The sequence below is a fragment of the Gossypium hirsutum genome, chromosome A04, assembly GCF_007990345.1.
Source record: "Gossypium hirsutum isolate 1008001.06 chromosome A04, Gossypium_hirsutum_v2.1, whole genome shotgun sequence".
Taxonomy (NCBI): domain Eukaryota; kingdom Viridiplantae; phylum Streptophyta; class Magnoliopsida; order Malvales; family Malvaceae; genus Gossypium; species Gossypium hirsutum.
Window position 1 is genome coordinate 13,484,653 of NC_053427.1, and position 16,521 is coordinate 13,501,173.

The 16,521-nt window shown below is 30.4% G+C and overlaps 2 protein-coding genes across 4 annotated transcripts; both read right to left on the reverse strand.

Moving 5' to 3' along the window:
- Positions 1–991: 991 nt before the first annotated feature.
- LOC107949292 (VQ motif-containing protein 1) lies at positions 992–1,583 on the reverse strand. Its single transcript, XM_016884013.2, has one exon. It carries the CDS (start codon positions 1,501–1,503, stop codon positions 1,171–1,173), a length of 333 nt encoding a protein of 110 aa, XP_016739502.1. The 5' UTR covers positions 1,504–1,583; the 3' UTR covers positions 992–1,170.
- A 6,787-nt stretch (positions 1,584–8,370) lies between these two features.
- Positions 8,371–12,895, reverse strand: LOC107948438 (polyadenylate-binding protein-interacting protein 9). Of its 3 annotated transcripts, XR_001697387.2 has the most exons (11): positions 12,087–12,867; positions 11,427–11,537; positions 11,285–11,329; positions 10,878–10,950; positions 10,674–10,786; positions 10,455–10,514; positions 10,262–10,309; positions 10,081–10,149; positions 8,903–8,964; positions 8,706–8,817; positions 8,371–8,635 (listed from the first exon to the last, which is right to left on the reverse strand). XR_001697387.2 is itself a non-coding variant. In XM_016882980.2 (10 exons), the coding sequence occupies exons 1-10, from the start codon at positions 12,339–12,341 to the stop codon at positions 8,760–8,762; spliced, it is 894 nt and encodes a 297-aa protein (XP_016738469.1). In that variant the 5' UTR covers positions 12,342–12,895; the 3' UTR covers positions 8,371–8,759. The 3 variants fall into 3 exon arrangements, 2 of the variants coding, with proteins under 2 accessions (XP_016738469.1, XP_040966907.1); XM_016882980.2 differs by having other exon boundaries at positions 8,371–8,817; positions 12,087–12,895; XM_041110973.1 differs by having other exon boundaries at positions 8,371–8,817; positions 10,674–10,783; positions 12,087–12,742.
- Positions 12,896–16,521: the final 3,626 nt, after the last annotated feature.

Sequence of the window (16,521 nt, forward strand, 5' to 3'; positions counted from 1 at the left end):
TTAATTTCGGTTCTCCTAACAAAATTTTCTAGCTTCGCCCCTATCAAAGTTGATACTAGTTCATGGTTTTATCTTATATTTTTTCCTATATAAAATTTCATTAGTATTTTTATATGAAATATAACAGTTAAATTGTTAAAATATTAATCATATAAAAATACACTACCTGTGTAAGTGAATTTCCCTTTAAATTATATTAACTTCTTATTTTATAGTTTTTCTTATGAAAAAATACTTATTTTCATAATTTTATTTAATTAATTTATTTCAATTATATTGACTTTGGATTTGTTTTCTGTTTTCATTATATTTTTCTATCTTTTCTATTTTTATCTTTATTTCAACTCTATTAATTTTATATTTGTTTTTCTAATTTCAGTATTTTTATTAAATATTAATATATTTATTTGAATATTTACATTGAATTTTTATATTGACATAAAAGTAATAATTACAATGAATTTCTAAAAAGTAACCATTATTATTTTAGTATTTAAATTAAATTTTAGAATTATATTGAATATTTAAAAAAAATTATAAACCTATATTTTAAAATTTTAAAATTTTTAATTTTAATTTAAAAATTAATAATTACTGTTTTATAATTATATATTGTAAAAATTTTCATTAATTTTATTTTAATTTTGATTATTATTGTAGAAATTTAATTATGGATTGTATAATACAAAATTTATTTAATGTTGTATTGTTTTTTTTTAAATGTTGACAATATAAAATCCCATATACTTGGATTGATTATATAAAATCAAATTTTATTGTAAAGTTTTTATGGTCACATAATAAAAATACATTAATAATATTAATATCAAAATTCATTAAAATTGTAGACTAAGTCTTAGTCTGGTTGGCATTAGTATTATGTCTAAGACGTGAATTTGAGCATATTAAAACCTATTTATCCTCTTATTTAAAAATTGATGAGAGATTATATGTAATTTTAAACCAATTAAAATTTATAAATTGATTATCATTTTTGAGATCAAAATGTAAGTTTATTATTATTAATTTAAAATTTTATAAATTATAAAAACACTTAATAAAAAAGTTTTCTAGGCACCCTGTTCATGCCCGACTCCGTGACGGGACATAGGAACAAAATTAATGAATGAATATACAAGGAAAGCAACTAAATTTGAATTAAAAAAAAAACTATTGTAGCTGGAAATGTTGTTGAACTTTATTTCCGTCGATATTCCACAAAAAATCATCAACTGACGGTATTTCCTTAAGCAACTTTTCCAATTCTTTGAACGACAAGTTTTTCATCAGAACCAAACCGTTGACCTCTGCAGGTGACGTCCTTGGTTTCTTATTCATTCTCTTGTCGTAAAACCGGGTTGTTGGCTTCGACGAATTGTCGATTGTGAGTGACTCTTTACCGGTCAGCTCTTGTACGATGGACTTAAAGCTCCTAACATCCGTCTCTACGTACTTAGTGTTGATGATCACCACCTTCATTGGCTGCCCACCATTAATTGCCATAACTGAGAGAAAAAAGATTTGTAATTTTCTTGAAATGGGTTTTCTTTTTTTCTTTTGGTTGATTTTGGTAGTGTATGTTGATGAACTTATATAGAAGTAGAAGATAACCCTACGAGGAAAGAAAAGCAGCCAAATAATGAAAACTTGTAATGTAGGGATTGGTTGAAATTTAGAGGTCTGTTTGAGGGTCTAATTTTATATATTTAGAAATAATCAATTTATTTATGTTTTAATTTAATTGATATCGATATTATTTTTAATGTAAATAAACATAGATTCGAATACACTAAAATACGTTTATCTTCCTATATATTTTACAAATTCATTATTTTTTACTTATTTAATAATGAGATATTATGCTATTATTTAGGATTGTGTATAAAATTTATGTATTGAGTATTTTAATATTTATTAAATATGTTATTTAAAAGAGTTTGTGAAAGATGAGATCATTTGACCGTTGCTTAGGGTAAAAAATAATAATAAATAACCTTAATATATAAGAAACTGATTGATTGGATCAAAGGTGAAAAGTACATCTAAATAAATAAGTCAAAGTCAAACTCACATGTGTGGCTCAATGAGTCTCCAGTATTTGGAGTAACGTGGCTATGATTATCACGTCACCTAAAATATAAGAAAAAACTTTGGTCAACACTTCATTAGATTTTTATTTTGTTAAAATTTTAAAAAGATTTATTATTCAGTCCACACTCTATTATTTGTAATTTTATTTTTTATAAATTTGTTCTAAACTGTTTTTTACAAAAATATGTTTTTCTAATTTTTTTATTTATTAATTCTTGTATAAATTAAAATCTGTTTTAAATTTTTATAACTACTGATTTTTTCTTCATAATTTGTAGTGTTCAACAAAAGATGTCGATTTTTTTACAGAAATAACTTAAATGAAGGCAATGAGATCTCTATGGAAACATCACCATTTTTTACCGATCGGGTATAATATTTATCATGATGTTAATATTTTTTTTATCTTCATAACATTTAATATTTGTTAACGAAATTATTTAAATTTTAGGTGTTCGAGTCTCGTGAAGAGCTGATGCAATAGGTGCAAAACACGGCATTCTCTCTTGGTTATATCATCGTCACAAGAAGATCAAAAGCAAAGGAAAATGGTGTAGTGTCTTACATCACACTTATTTGTGACTGTGGCGGTGAATACAAATTTAAAGAATCAAGTAAAAAGTCTGGCACCAAAAAGACCAATTGTAAATTCTAATTGGTAGGTTCGTATTTAAAATAATATGATGGGTGGATGTTGAGGGTGATATGTGATCAACATAACCATCCACCTACACAACATATGGAGGGGCATGCTTATGCAAGGCGATTGAAAGAAAACGAAAAAAATTTGTTGGTTAATTTGACGAGTAAGAATGTTACACCACGTGACATATTATCGACACTGAAGGAGCAGGACGAGAATAATGTTTCTACACTAAAAACCATATACAATGCACAGAAAAAGCTTCGCTCATCCCAGAATGTCGGTAAAACTCCGATACAGGTTCTTATGTTGCTTTTGAATGATAAACAATTTTTTACTAAGTTTTCAGTAAATAATATTTCAAATGAACTGGAAAATCTATTCTTCATTCATCCACGATCATTGGATATATGGCGTGCATTTCTGCACTTTTTGATTGTAGACGCAACGTACAAAACGAACAAATATGATCTGCCTTTTGTTCAGATTGTTGGCATGGCTTCAACCAACAAAACATTTAGTATAGCTTTTGCCTTTATCATTAAAGAAAAGGAGGAGAACTATAATTGGGCATTAACATGTCTAAAGTTGACACTATAGGAGTGCATGTACCCACTTGTTATTGTGAAGGACATAGAGTTGGCTCTGATGAATGCATGCCAACAAGTTTTCCCCGATGCCACTCGGTTACTATGCAAGTGGCACATTACTGAAAATATTAAAAAGCATTGTAGGTAGTCTATCAAGTCGCAACATGAGTGGGACTCCTTTCATGCTATGTGGACTATACTCGTTGAATCTCCAACGTGGATATTGTACAACGAAAACTACAGAAAACTCCAATCAATGTTGAGAGAATATCCAGGTACAAGCCTCGTTATTATATAAATAATTGTTTATAGTTTTAGAAGACTTTTTATACATAACTAACATTTATATAAATTCAAATGTTTTAAAATATCTAGATCACGTGTGGTTAAGCAAATATAAGGAAATGTTTGTGTCGGTCTGGATTGATCGGCATCTCAACTTTGAAGAACTAACTACGAATAGAGTTGAGAGCCAGCATGCAAAGCTAAAGAAATACCTTTGTGCAAAAAATTATTCTCTAGATAAATTTGTTGGTTGTATCGATCAGATTATGAAGTTTCAACTTACATCGATATATGAAAGTTTTGAAAAGACTAGAATTGTCCTCAAACACAGACACAACGTACCATGTTTCAGATTATTGCAGGGTTTTGTGGCACTTGAAGCTCTAGATATCCTAGAAGGGGAACTTCAATCAAGTAGACATCAACTTAACTCTTCAAACTGTGGTTGTAAACTACGTCATAGTTGTGGGTTACCATGCACTTGCATGCTATCAGTCTACTTGAATTCAGGTGGTATATTTAACAATTATTTTCTAAATTTTATTTATATATTAAATTTTTATAAACTAATGGCATTTCAATGCAGCTGAGTGTATTCCGTTGGATTCAATAGATGTATTCTGGAGGAAGCTTGACTTATCACCGTCAACTTTTGTGGAAAATAAGGATATTTTTTGTGACGGTGAGTTAAAAATGTTCAAAGAAAACTTCACTAAGTAGTCAAAAGCCGGGAAAAAAAGTCTGTTAAGAAAGTTAAGAGATATATTTCAGCCAAGTAAAACACTCATTAAAGAACCTACAATTCAAAAAAATACGGGTGGACGACCAACCTCGAAGAAACAACAACAAAAACGAGTCGATTCTATAAGTCAAGCTCCCAGAAGACGTAGCCATTCAACCAAGTCAAAATTTGTTGGGTTGGATCTAGTAAAGTTGAACAAAGAACCTGCAAGACATAGTTCATACGTAACCGAAATTCCAGACTTAAACCAGGAGCCATCAGAGCAAGTTTCAGACTTCACAGACTTAAACCAGATGCCTGAATCATGTGACACTCATCCACTAATGAAAAAAATTCCAGATATGTTCCACCCTTACATCACACATGTACAAGATGTCAGGAATGATGGAAATTGCGGATTCCGAGCAATATCTGTTTGTCTTGGTTATGGCGAAGATCAGTGGCTCTATGTTCGACATCAACTGCTAGACGAGTTATTGAGTTCATATGATGTCTATGCTAGAGTTTTCAGTGATGGAATCGATGAATTACATAATTCACTATGATTCTCACAATCGTCTGCACCAGCAGAACACTGGATGGTTATGCCTATGACAAGTGTCCTGATTGCCAACAGGTTTAAGGTGATCCTCAATTATTTAACCAAGCGAGGTGACATAACTTTTTTTTCATCTTTGGAGAGGTCTGGAACATTTTCAATGCCATCATGCTATTACAATTGTACATGTATATGATAATCATAATGTGATGGTACAATTAGAAGGAGATTACCCAATGCCTACCATTTCGGCTTATTGGATTTGCCATAAAGCCCCGTCTACAACTGGATGGCAAACCATGTATATGTCATGTCTGGAATTTTATAGACAACTGAAATCTTGTAATCTCAAAACACCTGTTATAACCATAGAGGATCATTGTTGAATAATATTAACTTATTATATTTTTGCATTTTGCTCATATTTTTGTATTTATGTATTCATATATATGTTTAACAATAATCCTATAATAATAAAAAATATGTTGAATAATAATAATACTTATATCTTTAATAATAATAATAATAATAATATTTAATAATCATACAATAATAATACTTATACTATTTAATAATAATACAATAAAAAAATATGTTTAACAATTAAATAAGATAAAAAAGTGAGTGGAGAGGTGATAATTAATTATAGTAAAGGTGTGTTATTTATTAAGGTTGGGAGTGTTTTTTTAACCAATTCCATTTTTTTAATTTTCCCCCAATTATGGCCGAAATTTCTTAGAAATAGACGAGTCTAGGAGCTGTTTTAACTTTTCAGATCATTTAGACTGTAATTAATTAGTTATTATTATTTTTTCACCAAAAAGTTGGTTCGTCTCCCAACCCTAAATGTATCAAAGTCAAGGTCCTATAAACCGGCCTTTCAACAACAATCTAATTATTGTTGAAAACAAAATATATTTATTTGTTATTATATAAAAGAGGTTATATAGTTTAGAGAATTTATTCATCAACAATAATTTTTTTTTGGTAAAAAGTATTAATAGATGTTTTTCAATTTCAGAGTCGAGTAAATAAATTTATGTCAATTTCGAAAGTGAGCAATTAAAGACAATTAATTATGACATTCATGTCTTTCATCAATGGCACATAATTCAGATTGGTATAATAACAAATTTAGCAATCAATGTTTATATATATTGTCTTTTTGGCTTTAATTCTAAATAATTAAACCTCAATATTTACACATTTACACAAATGGTGCGGGGTAAATTTATTAAATTAGGATCAAATTGAAAAAAATGTAAACTTTGGGGGCTAAATTATTATTAGATCAATCAAAATCATGTAAATTGATGGAATACATTAACTTCGTGATTAATTGTCCTTAATTGCTCACTTTCGAAAATGATAGGGATTAAATATCTTTTTTTTTAGAGAGAGACCAATTTACTCAATTTCGAAATTGAGAGAAACTAAAGTGACATTTTTATCAAAATTTTGTTACTGATAGTCAACAATATTGGTCAACTCAATCCTCAAAACATGTATGTACATATGTTGATGTTTGATCCCACTTTTGCTAAATGCTACTCTCACTTAAAAATATTTCATAATCATAGATTGAATTTTAGTTCGGTTAGTGTATTTATATTCAAGACATTAATTCAAATGCATTACAGTGCATTTATACTTATATTTAACTGGGAAGAAAATGAATAATTTTAGGAATTACATAATCAACCTTATTATATGTTTTCCACTTTATGGCAAACTCTTTTGGGTGCTTTGAAGCAGGATAGTTACTATTAAGAACAGATGTGTATCTTCCTCCAGAAGATAGGACCTTAGCCTCCCAGTATGTAAGTTTGTTATGTCTTTTATCCACAACCGACTGGAAAAACTTAGATTTGTCATGTATGTTCCCAGGACCGAAACGTAAGGACCTTCCAGGTTTCGGAACAATCTTAAGCCCCAAAATGCTTTATAACATTCTTTTAAATTTGGGATGATTAATTCTTGCTAACCACCATTTCAGACTTTGGAAAATTCATTTTAAGACCTGAAAGATCACAAAAAGTTTGGACTAGTGTTTTCAAACCATAGCAAGTGTCTCTATTGAGCTTCAAGAAGATAAGGCTATCATCCGCAAAGAGTAAATGATTGATTGCCACACTTCTCCTTCCAAGCTTAATCCCTTTAATCACCCCATCAGCTTCAGCTTTCATTAACATTGCTGATAAAATATTTTGGCAGGGGATGAAAATATAAGGTGACAATGGGTCACCTTGTCTTAATCCATTACTTGATTTAATGGGTTTAGAAGGCTCCCCATTGAGAAGAATTTGATAATTCACAGTGCCAATGCATTCCATAAATATGTTACTCCATTTTTGTGTAAATCCAACTGTTTCCAATACTGTCGAGCCGATTATAGGCTTTATTTAAGTCCGATTTAACTGCCCCAAGCATTCCTTTTCCTTTCAGCTCCAATCAAAACATTATCTGAAATCTGCCTTCTCCCCACAAAAGCATTTTGGTACAGAGAACTAAGTTGCTCCAATCACTTTTGCACATATTTTATAATTAGAAGTCCAATTCATGTACTATTAAACTAAAATAGATAATATATTAAAAAAAAAAGAGAGGGGGGGTTAAAGGGCAAGATTTAGAAACAACTTTAAAAAGAGATGTGATGGGGCCAGGGATAGGAGCAAAGAGGAGGGGCTGAGGATTTCCACTCTAAATTAAGATGTTAAGAGCATAAAATGTCAAAAGTTAAGAGGCTAAAATTCTATTTTTTTTAGCTAAATTTACATATTATTTTATCTATAAATAATATTGATTTTACTAAGCATTTTCATCTCAGATTCAGATTATAGAGTCATCATTAGTACAACAATGGTGACTATAATGTTTTTTGATTTTATAACAGCAATGTTAAGCTAAGACTCAACCAACCAACCCATCTTCCATACATATTTCTTGGTTGGAAATAAAATTAATATCAAGATCACGGATATTCATTTGTCACTAGAGATAAATGAGTTGTTACCTCCACTGATAATGGAGGCATTCTAAGAACAAACAAATCACAAGCGAAGAGTTTTGCAGGATTTAAGAGGAGTCATAGGCGAATTGTTGATTGATTTTAGCATCCCTATTCAGTTAATCGAAATCATTGCCATTGTCGTAAAGCCAAGATTTCATCTTTCAGTGCATAAACTAAAATGAAACACCCATCCATGGAAATCTTTAGAGCCCTTGTAATACGCCACCGCCAACATTGCCATTAACAAATTCTTGGAAACAAGAATTACGATTTGATCAAAGAGAGGATTAAAGTTTTTGCTCAAAATGTTGAATTTGGGTTATCAACCATATCGTAAAGATGAGTTTCCTTCGTTCCAATTTCTAGAGAGAGAGAAAAAAGAAACTTATATTGCAAGAAACACTTCAACTCCAAGTTTTATTTTATTAGGATTAGGTAAACAATTTAATGAGCTAAGAGGTTGGATAAATATGACTAAATAACGATAGATATATGTTGATTGTAAATGACAACTCGCAAAAAGGTTCAACCATCACTACTAAAACTTCAGTGATTGCTGCTGTGGTTGGACCTTAAAATGCTTCGATGATCAGTTAATGCAATAAAACTCAAGGAAGCATTGTCAAAACAAAAGATGTAATGATGTAAAAGGAAAAAAGAAACAAAAAAAACCCTCAAGATCAACCTTCAATCCGAAGCATTAACGAAAATCTTCAGTCGAAAATGAAATTAACAGCTGCAATGAAAAGGATGGAAATAATTAAAGGAAAGTTTCACCATCCCTTCAACACAACAATGTTTCTCACCATTTGGAAGTCACCCAGTTTCATCCATCGATCTTAAAATGATTGGTTGATCAGTTAACGCAATGTCGGACGGGTAACTCGAGGCCTCACTGGTGTCTTTGAAGGACTTACCCTGAAAGTCCGGAATTGAAACAATAGTGATTAAGCTTTTAATTGTTAACAAGTACAGGATTTGGAGCAAGAATTCAGGGACACACCTGATTGCCTGAGTTCCTAGCACCAAGCCACTACAATTCAGTGCAATTATGGCACTTTCCGCCTGTACATAAAGGAGAAGAAAATCATCAGCTTGAATAAAGGCGCAAAACATCGTGTAGGGGAATATTATTACTTTGGAAACAAGTAAAATTATTTTAATTGTCACCGAATCTTAGTTCATATCGTACATGTAAAATGCACATACAAAGGTCTCATGCTTTATGCCGGTGGTGATTCATGAATTAAAACAGATTTAATGCAAAAGTAGAAGAATTGTTACTTATCGTAGTTAAAAACAAGCTGTAATACGGCAAAAATGTTTTGTGGTAAACAATCAAACAAACAGATATCTACGGAAACAAAGTGCAAGATTTGAATGAACTATGGAATAGGTCGATTGATTCACATGATCATACATCCTTTGCAAGCAAAAAGAACGAATTTACTATTTGGATCTATTATCGACCATATCTAAGATTCCAAAAATTGACAAAGGAATATAAAATCAATGAAGATAAAAACCCTTTCCTCACTTCAGCCGTTATGATAAAAGTTGAAATGGTAAAAAGAAAACATTACCCAAACAAACCTACAATCAAGTGACTCACAATTACTTAGTTCAAAAGGGATTCAAGATTACACATGGAGAAGATAAACGATAAAGAATGTGAATTCGGTCATACAGTTAAGAAAAGCCTTCAATGTCAAATATAAAGACCATAAAAGAAGTTACTTAAGGGTCAAAAAAGGTCCTATGAGAGACCAGGTAATGTCATGGTGTCAAAAAAAGCCTCAACACGTTTTATTGGCAAAATTTCGGTATTTTGCTAACATTATTCGGAAAAAAAAAAGTTAAGCTTATATATGGTCAATGGTTGTAAAAAATCGGGATATATATAGAAAAAATTGTTCAAAGAAGAGCTCCTGTTTTGATATAGACTTCCCTTAATCTATCATGTGATTTAAAGCATACAGAGGAATAACGAGGGTGACTGCATTTGCACAAACAGTTTGCAAAGAGATGCCGATAACATATTATAAATTATTTCAGAAATATGAAAATATACTAATTGGAATGGGAGGTAGAAACATAGTTTCCAAATCATCGTAAACATAATCGCAAAATAGTTTTGAACCCAAATCTATTTCAATGTCAATCCTGTAAACATGAACTTACCATGGCAAATTCAACAAAAGCAATACGAGTTGAATGGACTTGATCCCCTAAAAGCCTCAAGCGAGAGACCTGAGAATTAAATATAATGATGTCAACCTTCAAGATGAGCCATTTACCTTTAATCTTCTTTCTGAAAACAATTCTTAAAAAAAGGGGTGTGAAGTTTTGATAGCGTACTAACCTCACCACAGGTTGATTCAAAGAAACTCTTCATTTCAGTTTGAGAAACCTTCAGTCAAAGTGAAAATACTCGATCAGATTAGATCAACAAAGATAAATTAATAACATACATGCTAGTGGAAGAGAAGATAAACAATTCCTTCAGTGACAAAAGTCTGGAACTCAAACATTCATCTGATAAACATGGGGGTTACCTTCTTGTCAATATTTGTACAATAGACCGTCCTGGTACACATTTCCCTTTCATTTTCTGACTGCAATTGTAGTTATTATAAGTATCAATAGTGAACTCAAAAAGAACATTATAGAGAAAAATTCCAAGAGCTACTTAGCAATGGTGAAACAGTATCACATAAAGTGAAGACTTATGCAAAGTCGAAATAGCTAAGAGCCGGAAAGTTTTTCATCCATACCCTAGGAAGAAATGTAGGGTTCACAGGAAGGATGGCAGTTTTTGAAGGCAAGACCCTAACAGGATAAAACCCGAGCATTGTCCCATCAAGGCTCAAAGCAGCTCTTGCACCTTCTGTAAAAAAAAAGTTAGTATAAAATGTGAATAAACGAACATCTGACTTATTAAAAAAAAAATCAAGTTTCAGTCCACAGAAGCAGCTTACGTTCATCTGCAAATTCTACAAAAGCAAAGCGAAGAACTGAATGCGGATCACCACAAACTCGGCAATCAACAACCTTCAACAATAAATTCCCAAACCACTTGAGAAATGTCATATATACTGTAATCTGTCACATCGGTTATCATATATACAGTAATAACATCTGTGGTTTTTTTCCCAGTCAAGACGAAAGGAGATACCAACCAAAATATGAAATAAAGAACCATGATTTAAAAAGATAAAACTTGAGTCTTTTGCACGTATTGGAGGAAGAGAGAGAGCTCTACAGATGGAAATGATAAAGCTAGACATTGGAAATTATTCTTCTTCTTATGAGAAAAGGAATGGAGTTCTGCTCTAGACATTATTGAAATTACAAGGAAAGCTTTAAAGCGATCACTATAACTTACTTGTCCGCAATTACTAAATAAGCCGGCAAGTTGCTCTTCGGTGATCTAATACAAAGAAGGAAATGACTTTCACAAGTGAGTTCTCCAAATCAGCATGAAACAACAAAGGAAGACCACTAATGGTGTGGTTGTTTAAACTTACAGTCTGATCAATATCGGAAACATAGACTGTACGCCTGATACTATCATCTCTTTGAGCTCGAAAAGCTCTACCATTAAGCCTCCTTCTACCCTGGTTGACGTTATTTCTACCCTGAAAACACAACAATAATCATTTACCAAATGTAACCGATGTAAAATTATAAACAAATCTACAACGATCACGTGTCGGTAACTCGATATTCAGCATAATAATACCACATATGATGACAAGTAGAGGGAGAAAGCCAACTCTAAATGATTCAAAGTTCCAACTAGTCAATCCGATTAGACAATAATTAGGCTGACTAAAGCCCTTACAATCATAAACGCCAGCAAAACATAACAGTTTATCAATCAAAAGGGGGGAAATTCAGAAAAACCATTTCAAAATGCAGAATTGAATAAGCATAGAAAGAGGAATCAAACTGACAATTTAAACATTAGGATTTACAGAACAAAGCAAATGCCAAAACCCCAATTTTCGCTATGCAATCAAAATCATATCCATCAATAACCCTTCAAAAGCCTCAAAAAAGGAGAGAGAGACAACTTTCCCAAAAGACAAAACAAACCAGTCACATAAAACTAAAAATTAGCAAGCACCCATCATTCAAAAAAAAATGCAATTAGAAAATGTAAGTGATCAGTGAAAGAAAAATACCCTTTTGTTGGAAAAATTCTCATTGCCAGCTGATTGCTTAACAGGAACCTGATTAAAATTATCTGATTTTTTGGTCTGATTATGATGAAAATATGATGGGAAAAATTCTTTGGCCAAAGGGTTCAACTTTGTGAACATATCAACCAGGTTTTGCACATTGAATTCCTTTGATTCTGATTTGGTTGTTTCCACTTCCAAATCGTTGTTTTTAGCAGCTTCCACTGCTTCACCTGAATTGTCAACAACTGCAGCCATAGAAGCAAAACCCAAAACCCACCAAGAAATTGTTTTTAAAGAAAATAACAATAATCAGAAGAAATGGGAATTTTGCTTTTGTGAATTTATACGCTTCATTTCTTTCTTACTACAGAGGAACAAAGTTCAGAGCTTTACAGAGAAAAAATAAATAAAAACAAACTTTTTATGATTATTGATGCCTAATAATAGATATCCATTTAAGAAAAAACAAATTTCTAGAAATGGCAATAAAAGCTAAAATGCAGATTGGTTTCCTTTTTTTCTTTCTTTTTGGATGAATTTAAATTAAATAGATAAATATCTCGAATTAAAAAAAAATTTGCAGGGGTTTGAAAGAACCGAAAAGAAATCAAATAAAGAGAGAATAATGGGGAAGAATAACAGCCTTTTTTTGCTTGTCTCAATTGATTGTTATTCCTTTTTTTTTTAAATATGGAATTTAATTGTGGGAATAAACAATTATTTAATAATATTAATCTAAATATCAAAGTAATCTTCTTCTTTTTTTTTGAATGAAAATATCAAAGTATTTGATAAATATAAATTCAAGTATTTAATTATGGAACCGTTTATCCCTAACTTTTTTTTTCTTTAGCAGTTATTCGTTGATTCCTTTTTCTTGTCCTTTTCCTTGACAGAAGAAACCAGCTACTTTTATTCACCCAAAATGTATAATTTTTTATCTCTTTTAATTCGATTGCTGTAAAAATTATTATCAATACATAAAAATATAGGTTTACTTATTATCTTTTTATTTATAGATTAGAGAAAATATGGATAATTTTAAATATTATGTCAAAAAAAGATATGATTAATATTTATAATTTTAATGATTTTTTAAATTTTTATATTATTAAAATGACTATTATTTATGAGTTGGTTGAGATTACAAATCTTTATGTTTGTTTTTTTTAGTTTGCCACAGTTTTCCTTTTTTTTCTTTTTTCTTTTTTAATGATGAAATCCATAATCAATTGATGAATCCTTTTTAATTAAAATAAAAAGAAGTTGTTTTGTACCAAAATAATACTATATCAGTCTTCTTCAATAATATTTTGTTTTAAAAAAATAGTATATCAATCTAAATCATATCATACTTTATAATTATTTTTTTCATTTTAATGAATATAATATTTTAAAATTTATTTTCATTATTTATTCTTGTATTTTAGTGTTTGGTGTTTTGTCTGAAGAAGTCAACCATATTTTGGTGTGTTTGACAATTTGTTTATTTTATTTTTTTTTTTTATTTTTACAAAAGGCTTGTGAATCATTGAGGATTACAAATCAGTGAAACTTTTAAGTAGTAGTAAGGGATGATACATTTAAATTTTAGTGAGGTAACACTAGAGTTAAATTTGGGAGTTCTTCAAACCTCTATAGAAAATTAAGATTATGACCAACTAGTTTGGTCACGTAGTCAGTAATTTTATTGTAGCCTTTAAGAATATATCGAACTCACACACTTCAATTACGTTTTAAAAGTTGATTAGTGAATAACAACTTTGTCATCCTATTAACATCAATCTCCCAAACCAAATTTATTATTTTAAGATGTTGTAAAATGTTTTTCAGTGTTACACAAAAATTAATTTGTCTGTCATAATATAACGTACTGAGAATATTGTTCTATCTTTGATTCTTGGAACAATAAAGTTTATTAAAAGAAGAATAATTAAATATTTAAATACCCAAAAGGTTTATGCATTTATCTTATTGGAATATTAGATATATATATATATATAGAAAAATAATTGAGCACTAGGAATATAATAAATTAAACTATTATTTAAAAAACCCTTAATTATAATATTAAATAATAAAATGTATTCAATAATGAGGGAAAAAAAAATCGATGAGTTTCAATGGAACTTCTTTGCCCGTGATCTCAAATTTAGGCTTAAGGTGAGCCACTGAAAAAGTATGTCGTCGAGATGAAGATTTGATTGATACTGAGAGGTCCAGATGGAAATGATTGGGCTCATCAAGTGAAACCAAAAAAGATAGAAAATTATCTTATTAAAATGATTGAATAAAATTAGATATAATCGTCTTTTTTTTCAACTGAAATAACTTATTTAAGTTATGAGTAATCATTTCATATTATTTTAATTGGTTGACAAGTCTTCCTCAAAGTTTTTATTACTTAATTTTCATCAAATTTCAGCCAGAAATTATTCCTTTTCATTTCACAATTTTTATTTTTGTATTTTCAATTTTTGAATCTAAATTGTATATAGAAAATAAATTCAAATTTTAATGGTTGAGTAGATATATGTTGTACTTTGACGAAAAATATTATTATTATTATTAAGTTTCTAATATTTTTAATGGAATTATAAGTGATATATAACAAAGTTAATCTATCATTTTCTTTTATTTTAAAGAAAAAAGTTAATGAATTACGAAAATAGTATTGCTTAAGTCAAATTGAGCTAAAAAGAAAAATCATATAATCTGAATTACTAGAGATTTGTGGCAAATGCAGCCGATACAAAATTTTCTTAAAGAAAAAATAATAATGTCGACTGCAATAAGAAAACAGATAAAATCTTAAATTCTTTCACCTCAGTATTTTCCCTCAACTAAATCAGTACTTAAGCTGATAAGCTGATTTAGGATTTCTAGTTATCGTTTTTTTCACATTAAGGTTCATGAAATGATATTCTGAGTTTGAATATTTTAAAATTCCTAGTTTACTCCATGAACCGAAATATTTGAATCCAATTTCAAATGATTCGAAAACCAGAGCTTATTTGTAATGGGATCGTCGTTAATACATTGCAAATCAAAATCGAAACCTTCCAGCCATGGCTTGTCTCGGTAGTACTTGAATCTCAATACAAAATCAAAGCAGAGACAACCAGATAATAAACATGGAATTCCAATAAAAAAAGAAAACCAAAATCAAATTCACCCATTGGGGGGGTGGGGAAAACAAATCTAGGAAAATCTTAGATTTGCAAACATGTTTTTCATCGAGGTTAGACAGTAGAGGCGTCAATAAAAAAGGAAAAGAAACAAGAGGCTAAGCAGCGATGCACATTGACCAGAGGCGAGGCTGTTGACGGTGGTGGCTCGGTTCGACATTGGACACTAGACGAAACATAGCAAGACTTATCTGTTTGAGTTCGGGTTCAGAACTCTGGATCTCCGTTCGGCGATCCCAACAGTGGTAAGGCGAAACACAACACGACGTACCACATACCGAGATCGATTGTGATCTGACGGTGCAAAGACAGATCGGAGAAAGAAAGAGATCAAAGCTTTGGCCTTTGTTTCATCAAATTATGGTTGGATTCTTGGAAAACTAATCGACGATTTGAAGAAAGTTGTGGAGAGGAGTGTTCTGATGGTGTTCGATCAGAGCTCAGGCGGCGACGGCGGCGACGGCGGCGACGGCGGCGGCAGGTTCATTGAAGGAAGAAGAAAAAATGAAAGAAAGGAGGACAACTGCAGAAGAAGAATCGAAAGTAGAGATGGAGAGAAAAGTTAAAAAGAAAAAAAAAATGTTGTTTTAAAATTTCAAATGATTTATGTTATTATGACATCATTATTGCCTTGTGCCTTTATTTTAAACTGCCACGTGTCTTGCATTTAATGCTATTAAACTCGAATAATGATTTAATTGACCGAAAAAAATTTAAATATCAGTAGACAAGTTCAAACACTGATTTTATATTTAATCCTTTACAAAATAGTCATTAAAATTTTAATTTTTAAATTTTGTAGTTTTTATGATTTAATTCTTAAAATTCACTTCTTCCTTTTTTTTCGATTTTAGTTCCTGAAACAGAATCTACTTCTTCTGAAAACAGCCCAAAATTTCCATATTTTTATAACAGACCATTTCTCCCAAATTTCCAAATTTTGAAATCTTTACAATATTGATCCTTAGACTCAAAATCTTATCACATAATCTCACTTTTCTAATTTTTCACCATACATATAGTTAAAACAATAAAATTCCAGATTTACAGTTTTCAACATTTAAATCTTAAACTTTTAAAATTTCCAGATTTTGGAGGTCTATATACAGAGAGCTAAGTGACCCGATAAACACTCTACTACTACTAACTTCAGTTGTGTCAATTTAAGGGGGCTTTGGCTATAAATAGAAACCTTCCTACCCTCATTTATATCATCAGTCATCGAGTTATTTAATAGACTGAGAGCA